This window comes from Silurus meridionalis, chromosome 13 (assembly GCF_014805685.1).
Source record: "Silurus meridionalis isolate SWU-2019-XX chromosome 13, ASM1480568v1, whole genome shotgun sequence".
In the NCBI taxonomy this organism is placed as follows: Eukaryota; Metazoa; Chordata; class Actinopteri; order Siluriformes; family Siluridae; genus Silurus; species Silurus meridionalis.
In genome coordinates this window covers 23,693,301-23,719,382 of record NC_060896.1, presented here as the reverse complement: position 1 = coordinate 23,719,382, position 26,082 = coordinate 23,693,301, and the positions used below count along the sequence as shown (strand labels likewise).

Here is a 26,082-nt window from a genome sequence, read left to right as displayed (position 1 = left end):
CGTATATATATATATATATATATATATATATATATATATATATATATATATATATATATATATATATTTTTTTTTTTTTACAAATACAAACATGTACACATACAAATATGAACAATAGAAAATATAACTAGTTATATTAAATATAACTAATTCCAAATAGTATGAAATAATATTTTCAATAATAATAACGACTATTATTATATTATTATTTTGTTTGTTTGTCCAGGGCAATAAATATGCATTTACAGTAATAATGCTCTTTTTTTTTTTTTACAATAAAATAAAATGAAGACATAACGTTAGAGCTGTGTGTGTGTATATACCTGTGTCTGAGTCCTGCACGCCCACGCCCACGCCCACACACCCACACACACCCACACACCCACACACACACACCCACACACACACACACCTGGGTGGAGTTTAAGAGCAGTGAAAGCAGTCAGTGGGCAGGACTCAGTCCGACTCAAACTCCTAAGCTCTCTCCAGTGCAGAGGAATGTTCTGCTGTTTTCTCCACACTAAAGACATGCAGTGTGACACTGTGATCTGAAGGCCACATACTGCAGCTGTTATCCAGCAGAAGGAGAGTCTCTTTCCCTTCTCATCTGCAGGATTAAATCCGCGGTGCGCTTTTCTAGGACAGGTAAAGTGGCGTGATTTTCCTTTTGGAGCGTGGAGAATAATCATGCGCGTGCGCATTAACTTCAGCTGCGTGTTAAAAGTGAACATCTGGAATCAGGGGGTTTTGGTTGCACCATCTTGTGGTAGAGGGTGTAGTTTAATGTCCTAGTACAAACAAAAGAACTGGATTTCCCCCATTTTATACACCACCACAATGTGTGTGTGTGTGTGTGTGTGTGTGTGTGTGTGTGTGTGTGTGTGTGTGTGCGCGCGCGTGTGTATTATGTGTGCGTGCGTGCGTGCGCGCGCTAGAACAGCGCCTGTAAATGTCCAGACATTCCTCTAACTTTCTCTGTCCCTTTTTCTAGTTTGGGGTGTGTGTGTGTTCATGGGACCTTAATCAGAATCAGATGTTGGCAGATCTCAAGCATCCAAAAATGGCCCAATTGCCTACTGAAAAAAGAAAAGAAAAGGGAAAAAAAGGACTATAGTTTTGTAGAGGGGAAGTTTATTCATCATACCTTCTCGTAAAACACCAACTAAAGTAATAACATGTGACTGCATCTACATGAGATGATAGAAATTGTTGTCAAGTAAATTGGAACGTGAGTGCACCAGGACCACCAATAGTTGTACTAAAAACATACAGTTTGGGGCTGATTCTTTTTAGCCCAGACAGTAGATTCATGCATTCATGCACTAGTGACCGTTGTATTAGGTGATTGTGATACGATCTTCCTTTGCGCTAATGTTTTGGTCACCATCACTAATTAAGGAAGAGATATGTGAACTTTAGCTGTGGCTGTAATTAACGTAAATGCTGTGTACACCGACCAGGCAAACATGACTAGTGATATTCATACCAGTGAATATCACTGATTTTCTCATCATGGCACCTGCTAATGGGTATGATTTATTAGGCAGCAAGTGAACATTTTGTCCTCAAAGTTGATGTGTTAGAAACAGGAAAAATGGGCAAGGATTTGAGCGAGTTTGACAAGGACCAATTGTGCTGGCTAGACAACTGAGTGAGATCATCTCCAAAACTGCAGCTCTTGTGGGGTGTTCCTGGTCTGCATTGGTCAGTATCTATCAAAGGTTTTTAAGGAAGGAACAGTGACGAACCAGCGACAGGGACCAACACAACATTAGGCAGGTGGCCATAAAGGTATGCCTTTTAGGTGTATTTAAAGTACAAATTACACATGAGGACAGGTGACTGGACTGTTTGAACAAAAGGGAACCGACTTTTCTGTTCGCAGTGTTTGGTAGTTGGACGATACCCAGTCCAGTATTCCAGATTTGAAGAGATTTTGTGCTTCAGTGCTTTGCCCGATCCTAATATATTTTTTTTATATTAATAGAATTTCGTCTTTACATCTAATACCAGGACCAGCATCAGTCCTTCAACCTTTGTTTACCTCATGACAACTTTTTGGGGGCTTTGTATTCTATTAGGACTAGAAGCAATCGCATTTGTTGTGATTACTCTAAATGTTTATACAGCCCATGCATTCTCTCACATCAGTCACGTCACTGTATGCTAAGCTGTGTCCTTTTAACCAAGATTTAATTTAGTTTTGCTTTTCACACCATATTACTCTTTATGGAATGTGCTGCTTTTTGATATATACTTTATGAAGAACAGGTGTACTCTTTTACCCATTTAGTGTTTCAACACTGCTCCATATTTTCAGATTCACTCCCACTGTGCTGCAATAGAGCTGTCTTATCCAGCTTTCAAAATCTTGGATCTAAAATGATCCAGCTCTGTTTGTGCACCACCGTAATTTACTCCAGAACAGAGGTAAGGATCCAGGCTTAAAGGTTACAAATAAAACATCAATTATTCAGCTTATGAATTTGACACTCCAGCAGGAGATGTCAAAATGCCCATCTAACTGCATTACTGGCACATTTGAAGGAAAATAAAAGACGTTCTCACTGTCGTTATCCTTTAGTTTTTTCCAGATACTGAGATGGATGGATGGATGGATGGATGGATGGATGGATGGATGGATGGATGGATGGATGGATAGATAGATAGATAGATAGATAGATAGATAGATAGATAGATAGATAGATAGATAGATAGATAGATAGATAGATAGATAGATAGATAGATCGATCGATCGATCGATTGATCGATCTAATAATTTGTGTTCTTCTCCCTCTTCTAATGTTATGACTGGTATTAGATTACAAATGGAATTCATTAAGGTTTTGTCCTTTTTCCTACAGTTTGTAGTTCACCAAAAAGTCTATAAAATCATGAGAAAAACAAGGTTTTGGATTTCTTTGCCCCGACTGCCTGATTTAATCTTTTCCTAAATGATCTTTACAAGTTGAAGTTGGAAAATGGCCTAGATAAAACCAATTCTGTGTGTGTGACTGATGACTGATTAAAACGGATGTCATTTTTAAAAAATAATTTACTTAGAGAATGACAAGAATTGAGTTATTGTGCTGTAACAGGAATTAAATACAGCTGTAATTGCAAAATAATTTCCGCTTAGTGTGGTTACAGCAACTATTCTCTACCTTACATATGTGTCATTAATCCTAGTCAGTAATTTCTTCATATAACAGATCTTCTGCTGGTTGAGAAGCTTATTAAAGGAGTGCTAATGATTATGCACCAGAATTCCCATGTAAAAAAACCCCTGATAATCCAGGATTAGACTAAATCTTATTTACACTGCACACATTTAAACACGAAATACTTGTGTATTTTCTGTCCGTGTTGAACCATGTTTTTACAAGCAGTCTCCTGTTCTTTCCAAAGAAACAGGTTATAGTTCCATTTAGATAAAATGAGTGAAAGTTCCTTAGGCATTTTAAGCAAAAATCTTTGAGAATTATAACATGTATAATATAATATGTAGAGAATTATAAGCTAAATCAGAATTTTGCGAACAGTCTGTTGTGGAAAGTGTTTTACTATTTTACTTGTAATGCATGAAGTAATGAAACATCAAATCTAGATCTAATCATGTAAATGAGTTTTGCCAACTAAATCCACAGTAAACATTTAGAAGAAACAAAGCTCATGTCAGTTCGTTTTTTTTTTCCTACACATGAAGTGAAAGGATTAAAAGTATATTTGTTATCTGGAATCCTTCGACAAACACATCTGAATGTTTCAACAAGCAAGTTTTGGCATAAAGCCTGAAGCAATGAGATCCAGCTGAGCAGCATTGCTCTGTTGTTCTGTTTACCTGCTCAGACATGCATCCGATGATCATTTCCTTTGATATCTCATAAGTTTTATATGATAGTAAACACAAACCTACACAAATACACATATTGTACCACATGTATTGTGGTTAAAGTACTGAGGCTAAACAATTCTGTAATCATATTAGAATACATAGAAGAGCCTTATCTTTATATCAAGTAGTGTTGTGCCGTACAGGCCAGGAGGTTCATTTTCTAAAATGCAAATAACAATAATTTTAAATATATGAATCCTTAAGTCTCAGTCACACTAAATTAATTTGAATTGTGAAATTTCACAAGCTGAATCGCATTAATTTGAGTGCAATTTGCTGCCATCTGAAGTAGTAGTGATTAAAAATGGAGGAAACAGCAAGTTTAGTTTATTTATAACAGTTGCTATGATGGTGAATGCTCATCAAATTGGCAGTATTTCTGTCTGCAAGCTTAATTTGTATGCACTTGTTCTAATAAATTATTGTTTCTATGGAAGCAGCTTGCACCGGGAATTGGATGGTGGTTGCTCTGCATAAACAGATAAAATGCTGTGTAATTGTTTCAAATCAAATCAAATTTTATTTGTCACATACATACAGAGTACGACATGCAGTGAAATGCTTTATACGACGGTCCTGCATGAGGGAATAGAATGGGGAGAAAAATAAACCAAAAAAAAAAAAGATAAATAAAGGGTATAAACTATATAAATGATAAAGATATATAAATATATATGAGAAAAAAAGTGTATATACAGTATGCTTTTGACAGTAAACATATACAACAGTAAAAATTTAAGGTGGTTGATGTGATTGTCCTTAAAGTGACCGTGTGCTGTATGGTGTGGTATAAAGTGCACTGTACTGTGCATGTCCAGAGATAAAGTGACAGTCCAGAGATTAAAGTGATTGTTGACATAGTGAGATTTTCTGTGGGCAGAAGTTAGCATTAATAAAATGAGAGTTTCCAGGTGCTTTGTAACACTTACTAAAAATTGTAAAGCTGTAGCAACTAGAACTTGTAACAGTAGATACCTTGTTGTTTTGTGGACATTTCACGAAATTTAACATAAGAAAAAATGCACTAAAAAAAGTTTGATCATTCTTTAATATAAAATAATAAAAGCTGTTGGGATGTAGCAAAATAGCAAGAAAATCATCAGAAAAGTAAAAGTAACCTTTTCCCTTTTACTCTTATGGTGTCCATTTTGTTATATCGCCAGACCCCATCGTGACTTATTCTCTACATTATTTAGAGTGTAGTGACTGATTTACACATGCAGATACGTGCAGTTGATACAGCTCTAAAGTATGTGACCATTTCACCTGTCCCTGTTTTCTTTCTTTGTACAGTTTCCCCACTTCCTCAGAGGGAAAAACTGATAACAAGCAAAGGAAGCAGGGAAAGGAAGTAGGAGGTGCCCATAGAATCTAGAATCTGGTCAAAAATACATAGATACAACTCCTAATGTCAGTGGATAGAACAGGTACACAGAAGCAAAATGCAATTTAGCATTTACAAGAAAAAAGTCTAACTCGGATGTATTAATGTGTGCAGAGCGCTACACACTTGTTTTGCTAGTCGAACTTGTCTGTAACTGATCAAAGGCAACAAAAATAATATAGCATTATTGAGACGTGTCCTAGTGGTATATTGTGAAGCTTACCATGGTGATGATTGTGGGGGAAAAAACTGGACCTGAAAGTGCCGGTTCTAATGTAAATGCTTCTGTATCTCCTTCTTGATGTAAGGAGGTTAAACAGGTTGTGACTGGGATGTAACCTGATGATGATGTATTTTGCATCTCCTGTGGTAAAGATGCTCAATGGCAGGTAGTTTTCACCACCCTTTGCAGGGCTTTCCATTCACAGAATTCGCTTTGATGACTAAAAATCCTTAAGATATGACCTCTTGTTAGTTTCTGAGAATTTTCCTCTACTTGCCATTACTTGCAGCATTGCGTCAGTATATATAATGTGCTGCAAAACAAGGTTTTTGGCATGCAGCACTGATCATAATAATCCAGGAAATATCATTCGCATATTAAAAATAACATTTTACTATTAAACTTTCTAAGGAAAGCATCCTGTATATGGGTCTATACCTGGGTCTTGGGTAATTGTCTCTTGTGCAGATTTCTCAATGCTTCTTGAAGACGTTGCACAGATATCATGCAAAAGGTAGGAAAAGAATAGTCAGGTTTTTAGTTTTTTAGGCAAACATGAAACAAATTCAAATATTCCAGACATTAGATTTTTTTACAGATTTGAAAGAAATTATCTTGTTTCTCATCATTCTTTGGACTAACATGATAAAGATTGATACATTGTCTACTTAAATACTTTGTTGCAGGGTATAGTGTTGTGGTTAGGTTTAGAGGGCACAGGATTTACTAGGATTTAGTCCATTTTATTTTCATTAGTGCGTAAATATTTTTTTTTATTATTGCAATTTTGTTGTTCAATGTTCACTTTAGGTCGGGGAACCAACCCCAGCCATTAGGGTTGCACAAGCCTTGGTGACGGTCCCAAGCCCGGATAAGTAGGGAGGGTTGCGTTAGGAAGGGCATCCAGCGTAAAAACATGCGCCCAATCGAACATGCGGATGATCCGCTGTGGCGACCCCTAATGGGAGAAGCCGAAAGAAAGAAAGAAATGTTCACTTTAGGTAACTTTCAAAATTTTCATGCACTCCTCAGCAATTCGGGTTTGAAAGGAGAATGCTCCAAAAACGGGTTTGAAAGGAGACTGCTCCAAAAACAGAGATCCAACTCATGAATGGCTGCTATATTGTATAATGTGGGTGGCTTTGTGGTGTTTAGTTTTGTTTCTGTTTTACACATGAGCTACTACTATTAAATGGCTAAATTACTTTATTGTTATAAAAAACACAAAACCATAACAGTTGGAATATCAATGAGTTAGCCACAAGGTTTATAGCCACTATGTACTTTATGGTGATTTTGGAACAGAGTTTGTTTTTAACATGAGTTTTTTTTTTTTTTTTTTTTTGTAAATTAGCTTATGCTTATGCTATGGGATGTGGTTAAGATGTTGGATTTCTAAACGGAAGGTCTTTAGTTCAAATTCCAGCACCACTGATGGGCCCTTGAGTAAAACTCTTAACTGCTCAGTAGTAAAAATAAGAATGCCAGTCGTAAGTCGCTCTGAATAAGGGCGCCTACCAAATGCCGTGAATGTAAATGTTATGCAAATTAACATATGCTTGGGTTTATATAGGAAAGATTTTGTGTTTGAATTTAGTTTATATGCAAGATTTGCTTTAGCTCTTCTGGCCAGTATGTGAGTTTTGGTCTGTGTCAGTTGAGGTTTCTGATTTTGGAATAGTGTGCAAGTTTGTGACTCTGGGTTTGCATGCAAGAGGTTTTTTTTTTTTTTTTTTTGAGTGACACTTTTTCTTTTGAAAGAAAAAAGATACAAAAACTAACTGCTCAAAACAACACAGCGTGGCACAGTGACAATAAAGCTAATAATAGATATTCACACTCAAAAGATTTGTGAGTTTGGGTTTGCATTTAAATTTGGGTAAATGTGCAAGCTTTGGTTCTATTGCATGCATAAGTTTTTATATATAGTTTGTATAGTATATGAGTTATGTGTGATTAGTTTTATTAGATTTTAAGTGCTTGTACAGATTTATTTTTGCCTGGTGTGCATTGTTCTTGTTCTGTGTATGTGTTCATTTTGTACTTCCTCCTGTTTGAAGCTTTGTGTGTTTTCTAAAGAAGTGCCTTAATAGTAGCAGTGTTTTGGGTGGATACTTAGTGTGACTACTGAGGAATGTTTGGCACTCGACAGATTCCTGAATCACATGATGGTCTGCAGAGCTTGGAGTGGACTTGGTGTGAAGCCATTGTACCACAGGAATGCCAGTCGATATGTCCTATCTGCTTATTAATGCTGGTGATGGTCATGTACTTCACCCGTTTAATATTTTTCAAAATAGTATTTGCATTAATGTATGGTGAAAGCTTTTTTTTTAGTGTAACCAGTTGCACCTGCTATCCAAGTTAATTTCCTAATACACCCTGCAAATAAATGATTACAGGTTAGAACGTTTGTGTCTACTGAATCAGTGGTGTGTCGAAGGACAGTTTTTTGTGATCTTTAAATATTAAAAATTCATTTTTATTTTTATTTTATATAAATATTGTCACACCCTTGAGTGTTTCCATTCATTGTTTCTCACCGAAACATGCTAGTTAATGCAATGCTAAAACAGATAGTGAGCTAGTTAGCTATTTAAGTGCCTTAACTAGCAGACTACAAGTTATAAAGACTAAGGAAAACTAATTGATATTATCCTCTTCTAACTGAATGTTTGACTAAGAAAAATAATTCAGGAATCATTGGCCAACATTTACTATCTCGCAGTCCACTCAAAATGTATCATTCACTTCCAGCTAGCATCTTTTCTTTTGTGTTTGTGTGTTGTAAGAATGTTACATGAAGATATATTACCTGATGCTATTAAAGCTTGTTTTAACAGTGTTTCTACATTCTTGTTCCTGAAGCATCCTAATCTAATCCATGTTTGTTAAGTAAAAACATATTCTAGCATCAACTCGCTTGATGGTGTGTGGTGCGATTCAGAATAAGCTCCTGCTATAGTTATTTTTAAATAATTTATATTTAGCATTAAGGTGCATCATAGCTATGATAACTTTCGGATGTAGTTTGTTTCCCTATGGCTATATGATATAGCCATAGGAAAGCCATAGGATATAGCCAATCCTGGGCTTCTGATATGTCCATCCCTGCCCTGTTGGTATGTCTGCCTTCCTGAGAGTCTGTGTGAAATAACTTAGCAAATGTAGGACTGTAGGTTTTTGAGTTTTTTGGCCTTAGGCAGTTGGAAGCTGTTGAAACTTGTACTTCTGAAGATAAGAATCTGACTGTATGCAATAGGTGAAGGCATGTGAAGGAGTGACCATAAGAAGGTCAGGTTTCAGGAAGGCTAGTTGAAGGATACAGATAAACACTCCTGTGCAAAGAAAATAGGCCAAACCCAAAATGGTGAGATCGGAAGCTTTTAATGGTCTTAACAACAAAACATGGGTCTGGAAATGGGCAGGAATTAGACAAATAGATTTGGTTGGTAGCTGTTCTTTTAATGTTTGTCTTGTGGTTAAATTTGCAGACAGCTTTTTAGAGAAAGAAAGGTCAATGTGGTTGAATTTTATGTTTTAATTAGGAAGGCAATCTTACTTAATATCCCTGTGTCTAGATTTTCCCAAACAATAATCAAGCCATTGTGGCACTTGGGGTCTCAGGAGTGCATTTGTTTAATTCTTCCAAAGTTTCTGACCAATAATTTGTTGCTAAGATCATCAAAGGTTAATATCTGGTCAGTTTAGGCCAGGCCTCCCCAGTTATAGTGAAAAGTATATGTTTGCTTTTAATGTTAGCAGGAATGGTCCCCCTTAAATGTCATGAGAGGAAGGTATATGCTTACCTCATGCCTTATGATTTTACTAATACTGACTCATCCTTAAATCATTTGTCCTGTCTCATGTCTCATATTTAATGCCTCCTACTTGTTTACTCTCACTCCTTTCCTGTCTTTGTTATCTCGCTCAACTAGATATGCATAAGAACCCTGCCCTAATATGACTCTCTACACACATACCTTTTGATCTCACGTATGGATTCAGTGCTTGTATCATTGTTTTTTTTTTTTTTTTTTTTACATACTCTTGTCATAAGCTTAATGACTCAGACCTAAAACCAGTTTAATTGCAATCACTTAAATTTCTTGAGCAATGGTGAGAGTAACAGTGTTGCATATAAAGGATTAAAAACTGAAATCTACAGTACAGACCAAAAGTTCACACCTTCTCATTCAAAGAGTTTTCTTTATTATCATGACTATGAAAATTGTAGATTCACACGGAAGGCATCAAAACTATGAACATGTGGAATTATATATGGAATTATATACATAACAAAAAAGTGTGAAACAACTAAAAAAAATTTCATATTCTAGGTTCTTCAAAGTAGCCACCTTTTGCTTTGATTACTGCTTTGCACACTCTTGGCATTCTCTTGATGAGCTTCAAAAGGGAGTCACCTGAAATGGTCTTCCAACAGTCTTGAAGGAGTTCCCCGAGAGATGCTTGGCACTTGTTGGCCCTTTTGCCTTCACTCTGCGGTCCAGCTCACCCCTAAACCATCTCGATTGGGTTCAGGTCCGGTGACTGTGGAGGCCAGGTCATCTGGCGCAGCACCCCATCACTCTCCTTCTTGGTCATATAGCCCTTGATGCCTTCAGTGTGACTCTACAATTTTCATAGTCATGAAAATAAAGAAAACTCTTTGAATGAGAAGGTGTGTCCAAACCTTTGGTCTGTACTGTATGTTCAGTCACTAAAAGTGTATTAAGTATACAGTTATCAATATATATCAAATTTTGCCCAACCTTGTTTATACTTATCGCATACGAGCGCTCACAGCATCTTTGGCTAGCTTATGTAGCATGGAACGTAGAGTTTAATAGTTAGAAAAACTCCACAAGCTCAAATCTGAGCCAAGGAAATGGTTTGGGAAACAGAAAATTGCAACGGCCAGGAGGAAACCCTGTAGTGAAAGATATGGATATGACGAAAGCTTTCCACTCTTTCCAGTTGCTTTGTTCTCACATAGGTGGAGAGAGTGAGTAATTCTCTGAGTGAATTACTGGGAATAAAAGACATGAGGGAATGTCAGATTTGATATATATTCGGATTATAATCCTTATCCGTTAATCCTCTTTGTCCTCCCACAGCAAATTTATAATGAACTAGCCCCCCTTGGCCCTTCACCGAGGCTCAACGGTGGATTGCAATAGCACTGACTTCACCCAAATTATTAGTCATGCATCTGAGAAAGAGCTCTTATATGACTAAGAACTGCAGTATCGAATACAGCAAAGTACAATAGGGTGCAAAGCTGAATACAAAAACGGTGCTGTGAAATCTGATCTTAGATCAGACACATTGTTAAAGACAATGAATCACGAGCTACAGAAGTCTTTCAGAAGGTGTTGGCACTGAAGACGACTCTGTCAGATTGGTCTAAGTGATTGTGTGTGTGGGGGATGGTGTGGGAGAGTAAGTGAGACACTGTCAATATGTGCAATTGACAAGCACTGATAAGAGCAAAATACTGCTTTGCTGGAATGTACTACACACACCCACATGCACATATACTTCAATACTAAACCCAGATACAGTTTATGCATACAAAGATATACTAAACAATTTTGTGCTTTAAACTTTGTGATTAAAGTGAGGGGAACGTAGGGGTAACAGTAAGGTGTCCATATACTTTTAGCCTTATTTTTTATTATTATTATTTTTTTAGTTATTAAACCAATTTACAATGGATGGTGCAAAACATAAGTAAATATTAGCCAATTTTTCAGGCAGAAATGCCCTGTTCAGGGGAGACTGGCCAGACTGGATAGCTTTCAGGAAGGCTAACTCAAATAATCACCCTTTACAACCGTGGCAAGCAGAAAATGCGTAATATATCGAACCTTGAAGTAAATTGGCTTCAACAGAAGAGGAACACGGTGGGCTACACTACTTAAATCCAAAAAAGAATCTGACACAACAGTGAAAACAGGTTCCCAAAACAAGGTAGCAATAACTTCATCTGGCTCTTTTTTTTATTTTTTTTTTTTACTTGGTCTGAACTAGTTTAATAAGATATCAAGTTACACAAAGTTTGGCATGAAGTATGGTTACCAGTTTTGTGTAGCATGTTGTTGTTTAGGAGTGTTTTTTTTTTTTTTTTTTTTTTAAACTTTAGATTGTCTCCCAGCTTATTCCTGATACACAGTTTTATAGATACGGGTGCAGCCATATTATAAATATAGTTACCGGGTTACTGAAACCAATTTCATAGTCAGTGTCAACTCTTACTGTCGTAAATTACTAAATCTGTCTACATTTTCCCCTCCCGCTACATCCTGAATTAATATTCGTGCCAGACTTAAGAAACCTGATTCAGCCCATGAATAGCATGAAAACTTTAGCTAGTAGAAAGCTAACAGATGGTGTCTGGTGCTCCAGGTGGAGGAATAGGTACACATCATCAGTTGCTACAGGTGTTTCCGGTTTTGGCTACATTTGTCTAGACTTGCAGCTCATCCACCCAGGATAAGCACAACGACAAGGAAAAAAGAGCCACTGATAATGAATACTGTGATTACAGAAGCACAGTCAGGCTGGAGCAATGGGGCAGGATCATAAATCCCGGATTTGTTATTGGGTGTTTGAATTCTAGTGAGATGTTCTGATGGTGAGTTCGGTTATGACTCATGTTTGTGTGATTGTGAGGATGTGTGGAAGAATGATGGTGTTAAGCTCAGAGACTAAAATAGAGACCTGTTTGAACTTGAACTGGTTTCTCTCTCTGAGGTCACAAAATGAACGGGTGCCCGAGTTGAGTTTGAGTGTGCAATCACTCGCAGGGTGAGGCCAAGAGCAAGAGAAAGGGGGGAAAAAAGGAGGAGCTGTATGCCTCATTGATTTGGCAAAGCAAAACAGGCCCATGGATTTATGGGATACTGGAGGAGGCCTAGCAGCACCTTCCTGATTAGAAAGCAGATTAAACAAAGCTGAAAGTTCAAGATTACAGAAGCGTTTAATAAATCTCTCCTGCAGCCTGCAACAGATTTCTAAGAGTTTCTATGTTTCTAAGAGTAGCCAGCATTATATAATCTATATTGTATTTGTTTTTGTTTAGGTGAAGCATTCAGTTTGCATGAAGAAACTTGTGACATCCCAGTCTAAGCTTTAAACAGGTAACATAATCACATTGTTCTTTTAGTTAGATGTACAGTGCTTTGCACTATAACTGAAGTTGACAACAGTTATAGCTATGGGTCTTCTGAGCTATTGCACCATCAGCTTTACATTTTTGAATACTGTTTTTTTGCCTATTCTTCTTGGGAAAATTTCTAAAGATCTGTAAAATCATTAGAGAACATTTTCACATCTTGCCAAAGATTCCTAAGTAGATTGAATTCTGCTTATTTCAGGTTCTGAGCTCACTTTGTCTTTTTGTTTCTAGGATTTGCACAATATCTCTTGCCCTTGACCCAGTCTCTGCTGAAGTCCCAATCCCTATTTCTCAGTTTCTGCTGATAAAAAAGCATCCCTTTAACAGAATGCTACCACCATCATGTTTCATTATAGGAACAGTGTCCTTAGAATGGTGAGCCAGTGTTGGGTTTCCACCAAATGTTCCATTTCTTTGTTCCAATGTTAACATTTTGGAAAATCAGACAAAATAATATTTTTTATGTATTTGAAGACACTTTAACCTGTGTTTTTTGTTCAATGGCTTACTGGATTGTCTGGGAGATGTCTGTGCACAGCCTTCTTTGACTAAAACCTTTCTAACTCAGTTCTAACCTTTTTTTTTCGGCAAATTCACACTTATGATTGACACATTCTTTTCCATTTTTTTAAATAATGGAATTACTGATGCTCTGTGGGAAGTCCAAAACTCAGCCAAACACCTGACTGGTGCTTTTTCCAGAACTTTGTGCTGGATTGTTTTGATAGCTGTTAGGTTAGGGATTTTCTAAAAACAAATGCTGCCACCTTCTAAGACCGTGTGTATTTCTATTGAGAACAAGTGACATTTTAATTGCACGCAATAATCCTACACTTTTTTCCCACGTTTTGAACCCCTGCGGCTTAAACAACGAAGCGGCTTATTTATGAATTTTTCCTGGGTTTTTCCCGGTTTCACAAACTTCAAGCCAAAAAACTGAGCGACGTAACATTAGACCAATGAAATTTCCGAACGGAAACGAAAAAACGCACCTCACCTGTGTTCTGAGCTGCACGGCATCGGGAGAAAAAACGTTTTTTTAAACGCATGACGATGCCAAAAGATAAACCCCCGAGAGAAATAGTTGTGAAAGGAACGAGGAAGACAGTGAACAATGACTTCCTTTGTAGGCTACTGTTTAGATACAAGCCGTTGTAACGCGTTGAGTCTGGGTGAAGGGAGAGCTCGCTAACTCCAGTTGCAACAGAAATCATATAAGCACAGACAGGTTTCCGAAACTCGTGCTTTTTTATTTTTCTTGGCAACAGCGTTACGGGTTGGTCAAAGAAACTTAGAAATGAGCATCAGAAAATAATAAAGACATATTCCTCGTCTTGCACACATGCAGTAATACCGGAAAAAATGCGTCAGCAGGCTATTCCCAAAATACCGCTATGCTCCTAAAGGAAGTGCAACATATTTCACCCGTTACACCGTGTGTAACGTGTCTCTTGTTAAAGCCTGTGTAAAGTTCATTAGTGTAGACAGCGGCTTATAGACAGGTACGGCTTATTTATGTTCAAAATAAAAATATTTGTAAAATTCAGTGGGTGCTTATATAAGGGTGCGCTTTATAGTCCAGAAATTACTGTAATAATGATACTGTGACTCCTGATGGTAGCTGGTTGCACTAGAACTAAAACACTGGTTTAACAAACAGGGATAAATATATGTACAGTTGTGTTCAAAATTATTCAACCCCCAATGCTGTAAATGGTTTTAGGGAATTTAGTGTACATTTGTAATTGTATTCAGAATGAAATCCTACAAGGACTTCTTAAAGAACCATATGCAACTAAAATGACATCAATTAGTTTTGTAATACAGTAGTAAATGTTTCTTTTGTGAATTCTTCATTGACATAATTATTCAACCCCCAAGTGACATTCAATCTTAGTACTTGGTACAACATCCTTTTACAGTTATAACAGCTTTTAAACGTGAAGCATAGCTTGACACAAGTGTCTTGCAGCGATCTACGGGTATCTTCGCCCATTCATCATGGGCAAAAGCCTCCAGTTCAGTCCCATTCTTAGGCTTGCACACTGCAACTGCTTTCTTTAAGTCCCACCAGAGGTTCTCAATCGGATTTAAGTCTGGTGACTGCGATGGCCACTTCAAAATGTTCCATCTGCAACCATGCTCTAGTGGACTTGGAGGTATGCTTGGGATCATTGTCCTATTGAAAGGTCCAACGTCTTCCAAGCCTCAGGTTTGTGACGGACTGCATCACATTGTCATCCAATATCTCCTGGTACTGAAGAGAATTCATGGTACCTTGCACACGCTGAAGCTTCCCAGTACCTGCAGAAGCAAAACAGCCCCAAAGCATGATTAACCCCCCGCCATGCTTCACAGTAGGCAAGGTGTTCTTTTCTTCATAGGCCTTGTTCTTCCTCCTCCAAACATAGCGTTGATCCATGGGCCCAAACAGTTGTAATTTTGTTTCATCAGTCCACAGAACACTATCCCAAAACTTCTGTGGTTTGTCCACATGACTTTTGGCATACTGCAGTCGACTCTTCTTATTCTTTGGGGACAGCAAGGGGGTGCGCCTGGGAGTTCTGGCATGGAGGCCTTCATTACGCAGGGTGCGCCGTATTGTCTGAGCAGAAACTTCAGTACCCACATCTGACAAATCTTTTCTCAGTTCCTCAGCAGTCACACGGGGACTTTTCTCCACTCTACGCTTCAGGTAGCGCACAGCAGTCGAAGTCAGCATCTTCTTTCTGCCACGACCAGGTAGCGTTTCAACAGTGCCCTTTGCCTTGAATTTGCGAATGATGCTTCCTATGGTGTCTCTTGGTATGTTTAACATCTTTGCAATCTTCTTATAGCCATTGCCCTTCCTGTGAAGAGTAATCACCTGTTCTCTTGTCTTCCTGGACCATTCTCTTGACCTCACCATGTTTGTAACCACACCAGTAAATGTCTAGAAGGAGCTGAGTATCACAGTCATTTTAAAGCTGCCTAATTGGTGCTTATTAGGCTTTATTGCTGCTCCCTGATATCCACAGGTGTTTTCAATACCTGATTGAAAACACTTCATTGAACCTCTGTTCTTCAGAGTGGTAGTCTTTAAGGGGTTGAATAATTATGTCAATGAAGAATTCACAAAAGAAACATTTACTACTGTATTACAAAACTAATTGATGTCATTTTAGTTGCATATGGTTCTTTAAGAAGTCCTTGTAGGATTTCATTCTGAATACAATTACAAATGTACACTAAATTCCCTAAAACCATTTACAGCATTGGGGGTTGAATAATTTTGAACACAACTGTATATGTATATTCCCCATCAATATGATGCTTCGTAGTGTAGATTCATAACATATAATGCCAATTCTGTTCATTATAGTTTCAGGTTGTAACTTTATAAAATATGAAGCATTACAAGGGAAGGAATTATTATTAAGGCACTGTTGTGTACTTGGCACTGTACATGTTGTGGAGAAGGCTGTCTGAATTAAACTGTTCTAACTTATTGTCTCTTTAATCATCCAGGAAGTGTTTTGAAAGCATAGAAGTATAGAAGAATCCTGACAGATCCTGAAATCATGTCGAGCAACTCGTTTGGCAGCGGCATACTGTGTGAGGAAAACAAACTCAATAATTATACAATCATCATTTCTAATAAACTTGTTTATTACCATATTAACTTTTTCTAGTAAGTGAAATAATAGAGGTTGCATGCCAACATTTTATCACCTTCAGGAAAACTGATGTTTGTTGAAAATATAGCAGATCCTAATATTTAGAAATCAAAGCCATTCACTGGTTTCTAGAACTCTTTGCTTAGTATTAGTAGTAAATGTAGTAGTAGTAGAAGTTTTTATTGTTCATTTAATATAATGCTCTTCTCAAGTTTTTAAAAATGTTTATATAATGACTAAAAAGATTTTAAACCACCCATAATCAATAATTACTTAATCCATAATCAAATATGGAGTGATGGGCCATCAGGCTTTTGATTAACAGACATATATATGATTCCTGATCAATTCTGTGTAGGGAAACTCCAACTGCACCACCTGTACTCAATTAAAATGATTTATTTGGCCAGAGTTCTTGATTTCTAGATTGTCTTCTCTAAAGTCTAACGAACGTCTTGAAAACATTAACGTTGGCTTAAAAAAAAAAAAAAGTAGAACTGGAAGCAGTGATAATAACATCTATTGTTGAAAGTAGTGCCTGTGAGAAGTGGTCTGTTCTGTGTAGTTTGGACATCAGTGTGTGTGTGTAAGACAGTTATTTTCGACTTTTAGTCCAGTCCATCACAGACGACCTGAATGCGTCTTTGGCGACGGCGGATGAGATGTCACGAGAGTTTAGTTCCCTCCTGCAGGATATATCCTTGAGTGGCACTGAAAGCTCTACAACACAGGTAACTAATTATACTCATTCACAACCTCCTGCACTACTATGCAATTTTATTTACTTTAATTATAAAGTAACCATGGCAGAGTCTAGCTCAGGATTCTTAGGGTTTAAAGGCAGACAAAACATATATAAAGAGTAGCGAAATGGCAGTTACATCAGGAAAGCAGGCAGTAGGGAAATGACATAAGTGCTCCACCAAAGATGTGTTTTTATTTAACCGCATAATCACTGGTTGGTTTTAAAGCGTCCTCGGACTTTAAATGGACGCTTTATTAAAGTGGGATAAACATGTTAAACATGTAGTAAAAAAAACTAACAAAGCATGCAAGTATCAGTTGTTAGAAAATGTAGTACATACGACTTCAGTAAAGTATTGAGATGTTTATTGTGACCTCATCTCCTATAACACTCAGCCTTGACTCGATTTTAGCTAGTCCTAGTCTTGAAATTGACAATAGCGCATATATTTTAAATATACACTGAGTGTCATGTGCACTTAGTATATACTGTGTAGGTATACATGTGCAGATGTTTCCCAGAGTTACGATGGTTCAACTGAAGATTTTTCGATCTTACGATGACAATCACGAAACAGCAAAATCGTAAAAATGTTCGTCAGTCACGAACTCGTCCATTGTTCAATTTGTTAACAAATAACCGTATACTACCCCATACTGAACACCATTCTTTAAAACTCCTGAGAAGGCTAGGCCATGTCTCGACTTAAAGTTCTTCAAGTTACGATGGGGTATTCGTAACCCATCTCCATCGTGAGTCGAGTACTACCTGTACGTTTTTTTGTCTAGTGAAACTGGAATAGCTCTGACAACATATTATATTGGTGGTAGACTAGCTACAGTCAACAACCTGATTTGTGGTTTTGGTTAAGTTCATTCCAACCATTAATTTCACATCGTTTCATCCCAGAAAATTTACTAAACAAAATGTACTAAATGTACACCTGCTTGTGAAATTAATTCTGCAGTCATGCTCCTTGGATACTACAGTGAACTAGCTTAATAGTATTTAACCAGCCGATATTTGGCCTTTTTTTATGTGGCTTTGCTCTGTAAAACATATTTCTTTGTTTTGAAGTCCAAGGTGCTTCTGCCAGTCTTTTAAGATTTCAGTTTCTCCACCCCTCAAAATTATAATTTGAGCTTTGCATTAAAATCATTTGATGATAAGTGAATCTATTGAATTATTAAAAAAATATGGAATTTATCTATATAATATTTATATTTTGATAGGCATCAACATTTGACCGAAACAACTCCTTTGTTTACAAGTTAATCCATTTTATTATTTATTTTGGTCAAATGTACATACCTAACTTATAGCCAATTTCCGGGCTGATATTTGTTCCTCCCTTGCAGACACTGACATAGTAGTGCGGTACAGTAGTTGTGGTGTCTGGGTTTATGGTCAGACCCTGAAAGGGACAAATGTTAGTGGATCAATTAAGACAATTTGTCCATAAAGGAACCTTTTAGTACCTGTTACTACCTGCAACTACCTTTTTATTTAATATAAGCACAAGGGGAGTTAACACAGTAAGTTGTGTTAAATGAAGTCTCCTGTAAAGGTGAATAATGTTCAAATATCCCAACAATGCTGCTGTGCTCAAAATGTTCATACCAGCATAACTCTCACTAAAATTCCTCCACTGTCTCAGGATTAATGCTGTTTTGAGAAAGAGGTACACTCTGAATACTATACAAATACCTGCTCCAGATTTCCATTTTTTTAATATATTTTTTAATAATAATTTTGTTCAGTAGTCAGACAACCTACCAGGATCTGTTAACCTCATCATTGTACTCCTATTGCTTATTATGATAGAGCTCCAGCTCCAGCTCCAGCTCCAGACCACAGAACACCACCAACTACACTCAGAGTGGCACCAATATCAACAGTGTTTCCTCTGCCAGTACCATCAGAGATGCAGGTGGAAGTGTCGTCAATAGAGGCACCATGTCTTTCCCCCAATCCACACCACCCATCAGAACTTCAGAGCCCAGCACCCGCTCATCAGACTCGTTCTTGACCAGTGGTAGAAACCTCTCATCCTCCCCGAACCCCCAGGTCTTTCAGTATGCATCTATTCAACCTAGAAACAGCCTTGCATCTCAAGGATCCCTGACGCCCCCAAATCAGTCTCCGCATCTCCAACGCCGGGCATCGCCAAACCCAGCCAGGTCACATGAACGGAACCTGAGCGGCTCGTTCACTTTCACAGAGCTCTCACCTAATTTCAAATATGAACAGCAAGCTGTTGCTAGCATGCTTCAAATCCCGGCTAATCCAGTGTCTTTGCATGACACATCCACCAGTGGACGTAGGTCACCCAGGATCGACAGAGTCCCTTCTCCTGGACCTTTCAGCCAACCGACTGCGAGCACTTTACCACGAGGTTTCACTCCGTTTAAAACTACAGGTAGGGGGACGAAAAACTGTACAGCATGGCAATCAGTGTTTTGAGTGAAATTCAAGGTAAAACTCTTGCTAATTTCTTGAATTTGTTATGGTAAAACAATAACTCAAATCTATGTCGTCTATTTTCATTGTTCTGTTTTACGCTCGTAGTTTGGCTACACCCAGGTCAAATGTCAAATACAAAACAAACAGGTTTTCTCTAAGAATTTCAGTCCAATGTTCAAATCGCCTTATTGCTGATTGTCGTGTGTGTGTGTGTGTGTCTGTGCACAGTGTACGTAGTGGGTGTGTAGTGTGAGTTCTTTCTGAAAGCAGCATTGTCAAGGTGTGTCACATTTTTGTATTTCGCCTTTATAATCCCTCGTTAAATTCACTTTCACTGTTTTCTCAGATGAAGCTGTATCGAGACAGAACAGCTCTGCCAAATGGAACGAATCAGACCTGGACGTTTCATATGAAAGAAAGTCACACCAAACATATGACAGTGAGTGTACCAAACAGATAAGGATGTAATTTCCCATCAGTGCTCTGGAGCAAATCTTCAAATTTCTCTGAGATAAAACTAAGCCTACAATAAGTACTTGGTTAGAAACAGCAGAGCATCAACTGATTTTAAAAACCTCCAATTCCAGAGAACGAGTGGATCAGACCATCTGTCCCTAACAGCAACTGGAGGGAGTCCAACCTGGACTCACCCACTGTACCTCGGAAGGTATGTGTATGTATGTGTGTGAGTGCTTGTATGCATAGTTGCATGTCTGTTTAACGTCTGGTAGAATAGCAATATCAAGATCACTAACATGGTGTCCTGCCTTACAATTAACCTGTTAAGTGGATATCAGTTAATGTATTATTCATTCAATTCATTTTTATTTGTTTAGCCTGGTTTAACAATGGAGATTGTCTCAAAGCAGCTTTACAGAGATAAAGAGGTTATAAAGTGGTATTATCAAGTGTTATATATGCTTTGTTTCAATCTTTTTGTCTTGAGAGTGACAGACAATAAGAGGCTCTGGGGCATGTTTCAAACACAGTACTCATTTTATTTGGCCTTTTTTTTTAGTAGAATAACATATCACTTTACATTTTTACATGATCTACAATTTAGTACACCTTCTTTACACTGGCCACCGATGAGTGCTAGCCTTTTTTAAGGTTTTTTCAAAATCGGGAAGGGGTTGGGGGGGTCTTTCATCAGAGATCACTGAAATTTCAATTACCCCATGCCGTATAGTTTGAATTGCTGTTTTACGCTTTAAAATATAGATGGGATTATTTCTGTTTCATTGTGCAATAGGTTTTGCTGAGCTATAAAATTGCTTTAGTTAAGAAGATTACAGATTACAGCAGATTATACATATATTTAATAAATATATTTATTAAATATAAAACATTAAATATTAAAATCATAAATTATGTCCACCATGGCAACTTTACTTTTATTATAACACAGTTTTATATAGCATACACAGTGTAGTATAAAGAGACATATACCTTCGGCCCACAGCCCTCGGTTAAGTTAGATTTTTGGCCCTTTATAGTTAAATGTTTGGGCACCTGGTGTGGTTTGAAACACATCCTCGTCACATAATTGCCCTCTTACAGAAAACATTTACATTTTACAACATTAAAAATGTTGATATGATGCTTCCTATTAGGATTAGTTATAGATTTAGTAGACTATTAGGTAGAGCCTGTTTAATTGAAGCCCCAATAAATATTCCCTTCAAACATCAAAGTCATGCAATCAAACATCAATGCCTACTTTAGAATTATTCATTTATTCATTTATTTATTTCATAAAGCGTCTGGTTGAGATAGAGGTGTCCATCAAGACAGGGACCCAATTGGATGTGAACATGTGCTGAATGTTGTAATTTTTATTCTGGTGAATTTTTTATTAGAATTCAATTAAATAATAATAATTATTTTTTCATGATTATTTTTTTGCCATAGAAGCAACCCACTTTCACATCTTCATCTTCTTTACATTGTGTCAACAGGACACCGTGCTCCGTCCGTTCGCATCAGCCATTGACTCCCTGCAAAGGAACACCCGTATCTATGTGCCCCCTGATAATGCTTTACCCACCCAGTCACCTTACAACCCTCAGCCAATCATCTCTCGTGTGTCCATTCCTCCTACATCACCTGGGCATCGCCCACATAGGCCCATTCCTCTGTCTGTCATCATGAGGCTTCAGAACCCATACTATGCAGCAACCAACAGATTTCCACGTGGGACAGAGGGACAGCCTTTGCCTCTGCCGCGCGAGTTGCTTTACCACTTTCAGTCTGTCTCTCAAGAGCAGAGACCTCCGGCATATTATGCAGAAGGTATTAAACAGTTTTTAGCTATTCTGTGTGGACGTACTGTGAGTTTGAAGTGTGATTTTCATTAGCAGGTGTTAATCAAATTCTTAAAATTCACTTTTTTTAGTTTCTTCATGATCGTGCCTTTAAAATACTACATCCTCTTTACAATACAGTGGTACCTCAGAATATGAATTTAGTTCGATTCGCACTTCGTCTACTGATACGAATTTTCCCATAAGGAATAATGTAAAGTGGGATCATTTGTTCCGTATGACCCCAAATATTTATATCAAAAAAGAGAAGGAGGAAGAATTATTGTTTAGAAGGAGACGAATCTCGTTCCACTATGATATCCGGCAGACTGTCACCCGAATTACTGTTATCACTTATTTTTCTATTTTTTGATACACTTTGCTTTGTTTCACTGCTTTCACTACTTTCCCCTTTTTTCAACTTCCTCAAAAAATGTTTCTATTGAAATTTGCTTTTGGCTACTTTAAAATAGCACTGAAGTGAGACTGAGACTGAAGTGAATATTAACGAAACAAAGACACGGCGATAAACACAGCGCTAAGACAGTGCTCTCACTATGAATGAAGACGCTAACTGAGGGTTGAGAGGGTGGGAGGCGGTATGGAAGAATGTATTTAGAATTTTTTTAGGAACATTTTTATGAATTTTGATTTGTATTCTTAATTATATGTATTCTGTGGCATTCATATTCAGAGGTACCACTGTACTTTCATTATAACAGCCCTTCATATATTAGTCTTTCTACAATTTATACATTTAAAGTCATGGCCTTATTTTTCCCAGAATTATACATACTATACCCTGAAGAATTCCAGACATTTTATAGGTAGTTAAACATTGTTCTAATTCTTAGGTTTGTGCAAATGTTTCTTTTTCAGCCCCCAAGCCCCCCTACATGGAGCTGATCAAAATCAACTCACAAAACAAGCCGTCCACAATCCCAGAATCCCCACCGCCCTCAGCTGAGCAAAGCAAAGAGCCCAAAGTAGAATCGAATAACGATGATCCTAAGGTGGATTTGGATTCTCGGCCCCGTAGCCCAACTCGTTTGCAACCGGTTTTGGACCCGGAGGCTCCTGTGGTCCCTGACATGGACGTGTTGATGCAGATCCGAGCCGAGATCCCACGTGCTCTGAAGAAACGTGGCTCTGTCGAACAGAGCATCAAGCCGACCCCCATCATTCAGCCCAATCAGTACAAGCAGATGATTAAAAAAATGTTCCACAGGAAAGGACCACAAACAAAGGACGAGACAGCGAATGAGAGCAGCTCCTCAGATGGAGAGGAGAACACACCGTCAATACCAAGCTCACCTTTACCAATCACAAATATGACCCCTCAGCAGAAGGTAAGTCAAGACTTCACAAGTTCAAAAAGTAGTTTTAAACCAATACAAATGATTCATCACTGTGGTTAGAAACAATTGAATAATGACTATAAAAGCTGGTATAAGGTCAACTGACAAAAGCAGCATCACAATATTTCAGAATCAGTAGTATTTAATCATTCGTTTCTGTCTGTATGTGTGTATCAGGGTCTACAGTCAATCCTGCGGAAGCCAAAAGGCAGCAGTGTAAAGGGGCCTCGTGCTCGTCTCAGTCCTCTGGTCCTGCTGCTGGACGGAGCTCTGGTTGGCGAACTGGACACAGTACAGAGAGCTGTGCAGGAGGTCAGCAAACACACCACACACTGACTCCTAACAGAAATGTATCAAAGTTGTGTCACGTAATGTCACATATACATCAGGCATAACATTATGACCAATGCCTAATATTGTGTTGGTCCCCTTTTTGCTGCCAAAACAGTTCGGACCTTTCGACTATTAACAGCGATAGCTTCTTCAGCAATTTGAATTAAAGTTGCTCGTTTGCAGTTTTGGAGATGCTCTGACCCAGCCGTCTAGACATCACAATTTGGCTCTTGTTAAACTCACTCAAATCCTTACATTTGCCCATTTTTCCTGCTTCAAACACATCGATTTTGAGGACAAAATGTTTACTTGCTGCCTAATAAACCCCTATCCGATAACAGTTGCCAGGAAAAAGAGATAATCAGTGTTATTCACTTCACCAGGGATAATGTTATAACGTTATAATGTTATGCCTGGTCAGTGTATGCCATTTCTATTTGCATTAGATGAGTGACCCGAGCCAGCCGAACGATGAGGGCATCACCGCCCTTCATAATGCTATCTGTGGTGGGCACTATGGTGTAGTGGAATTCCTTGTACGCATCGGTGCCAATGTCAGTGCTCCAGACAGCCATGGCTGGTTAGTTTCACAACTTCACTTATTTGTATTGTAGCTTATATATGAACAGAATACACATACCTAGCTGACAGCTGATTTCTACTTCATTTTTTCTGCCGATGTCCAGTGTTTCCAGGGTTTGGGTTTTATTTAATTTACAAAAGAAGCAATGAAAACCACTTTCTGTGTGTGTGTGTGTGTGTGTGTGTGTGTGTGTGTAGGACACCCCTGCACTGCGCTGCCTCTTGTAACGACCGGGCCCTGTGTGAGTTTCTGGTACGTAACGGTGCAGCTGTCATGGCAGTGACCGAGAGCGACGGAGCCACGGCGGCACAGAAATGTGACCCATACGCTGTGGGTTATCAAGAATGTGAGAGCTTCCTTAGGGGTGAGCATGAGCACAACCTTCATGTACATGTCAAAGACAGAAATGCAGCAAAAAACAAACAGAACCAAAGACCTAATGGCATTCCACATGTCTTTTATTAAAATGATATGATTGCAAATCAGTTAATCTGATAAAAGAGTGCCAGTATATTCAGAGTTTAATGATCCATCTCTGTAGTTCTAGCTCCTAAAATAGATGTATTGTTTTTAACAAATAAGAAGCCACACGCATTTCTCATCTCATTTGTATTTATTCTAAATGATGTCAGGAGTGGACGAGGCGATGGGTGTGGAGAACAGTGGCGTCGTGTACGCTCTGTGGACTTACCCAGCCCAGGCGCCTGATGAGCTGAGCTTTAAGGAGGGAGACATGGTGACCATCCTGCAGAAACCAGAGGGATTGGACTGGTGGTGGGCTTCACTCTGCGGCCGAGAGGGCTTCGTCCCAAATAACTATTTTGGGGTAAGGGGACATTTATTGATGAGATAAATGTAAGTCGCGCTGGACAAGGGCACCGCCAAATACCATATAAATGTAACCCAGAAAATCAAGAGCTACCTAGCTTTTGGGGGAGGTGGTACCTTAGTGATTAAGGCATTGGACTTTAGATATGAAGGTCGAAAGATTAAATCCCAGCCACACCAAGCTGCCACTTCTGGGCCCCTGAGCATGCCCCTTAACCCCATAGCTGCTCAGTTGTATGAATGAATGGATATAATGAATATATATATTAAAGTCACTCTGGATAAGTGATTTAAAATGCATTGTACAAAAGAACTGCGACATATAGTATCACATAGTAAATTACCAAATACCAATATTGCTGTTGATCCATCCCTATCTTAGTGTGTTTAGCCTTTTTTTTCTTGTTGTCTGAGTTTTAAGGTTAATGTCTGATCTCGTGTTTCTTCCCTTTACAGCTTTTTCCAAAGGTGCGGCCAAAATCACTGTGCTAGAGGTTCTTCTACATGCCAAGCTCCTTTTTTCCGAGGCCACACAATCACTACGATATGTTTAAGATCCTTTTTTTATGTTGTCATTGTATTATGTTATAAGTTATAGCAAGGGTTTGGAAGTAGAGGTGTGTAAGTTACATTTCGGACAAAAAAATATATATATATTAAGTCTAAAATATCTAAAACTTCTGACAGGTTGAAAAAATGCTGACCTAATTTAGTCACATTGTTGTTAATGTTTGCTTTTGTTGTTTGGCAAATGTTCTTTTCATCCATTGGCATTTCCTGTTCTACTATAAATAAATATATAGATACCTATAGCACATTTCAAGCTGAGGACTTGTTCATTTAGAGCTTCTTTAACTTGCTTTTATAAAATGATTGTGACCTTGTGTGGTTCAACAAGTTTTAAAAACAAAATAACTATAAAGCATTGGTGTGCAGGCCTGGGGAACCCCTTTTTTACTATGTAATATATGTAGATCTGAAAAATACATATAAAATGTTTCACAATAGAATTCTGGTTGATTCCATATCTAAATTTATAACAAGATATAATAATGTAAAAACAACATTACAGGCAAAATTGAAAGACTTGAATGTGGGAAATTAGATCACACTGATTATAAGCATCGTCCA

General features: G+C 38.0%; 1 protein-coding gene across 4 annotated transcripts; it reads left to right on the top strand.

The window, feature by feature from the left end:
* The first annotated feature begins 439 nt into the window (after window positions 1–439).
* ppp1r13l (protein phosphatase 1, regulatory subunit 13 like) lies at window positions 440–25,774 on the top strand. Of its 4 annotated transcripts, XM_046864297.1 has the most exons (15): window positions 441–645; window positions 12,587–12,644; window positions 12,914–13,057; window positions 16,190–16,276; window positions 16,951–17,069; window positions 18,908–19,502; window positions 19,893–19,985; window positions 20,134–20,213; window positions 21,505–21,838; window positions 22,729–23,198; window positions 23,385–23,519; window positions 23,987–24,120; window positions 24,321–24,487; window positions 24,756–24,949; window positions 25,408–25,774. In XM_046864297.1, exons 4-15 carry the CDS (start codon window positions 16,243–16,245, stop codon window positions 25,441–25,443), a joined length of 2,391 nt encoding a protein of 796 aa, XP_046720253.1. In that variant the 5' UTR covers window positions 441–645; window positions 12,587–12,644; window positions 12,914–13,057; window positions 16,190–16,242; the 3' UTR covers window positions 25,444–25,774. The 4 variants fall into 4 exon arrangements, with proteins under 4 accessions (XP_046720255.1, XP_046720253.1, XP_046720252.1 ...); XM_046864299.1 differs by lacking the exon at window positions 12,914–13,057 and having other exon boundaries at window positions 440–645; window positions 18,914–19,502; XM_046864296.1 differs by lacking the exon at window positions 12,914–13,057.
* Window positions 25,775–26,082: the final 308 nt, after the last annotated feature.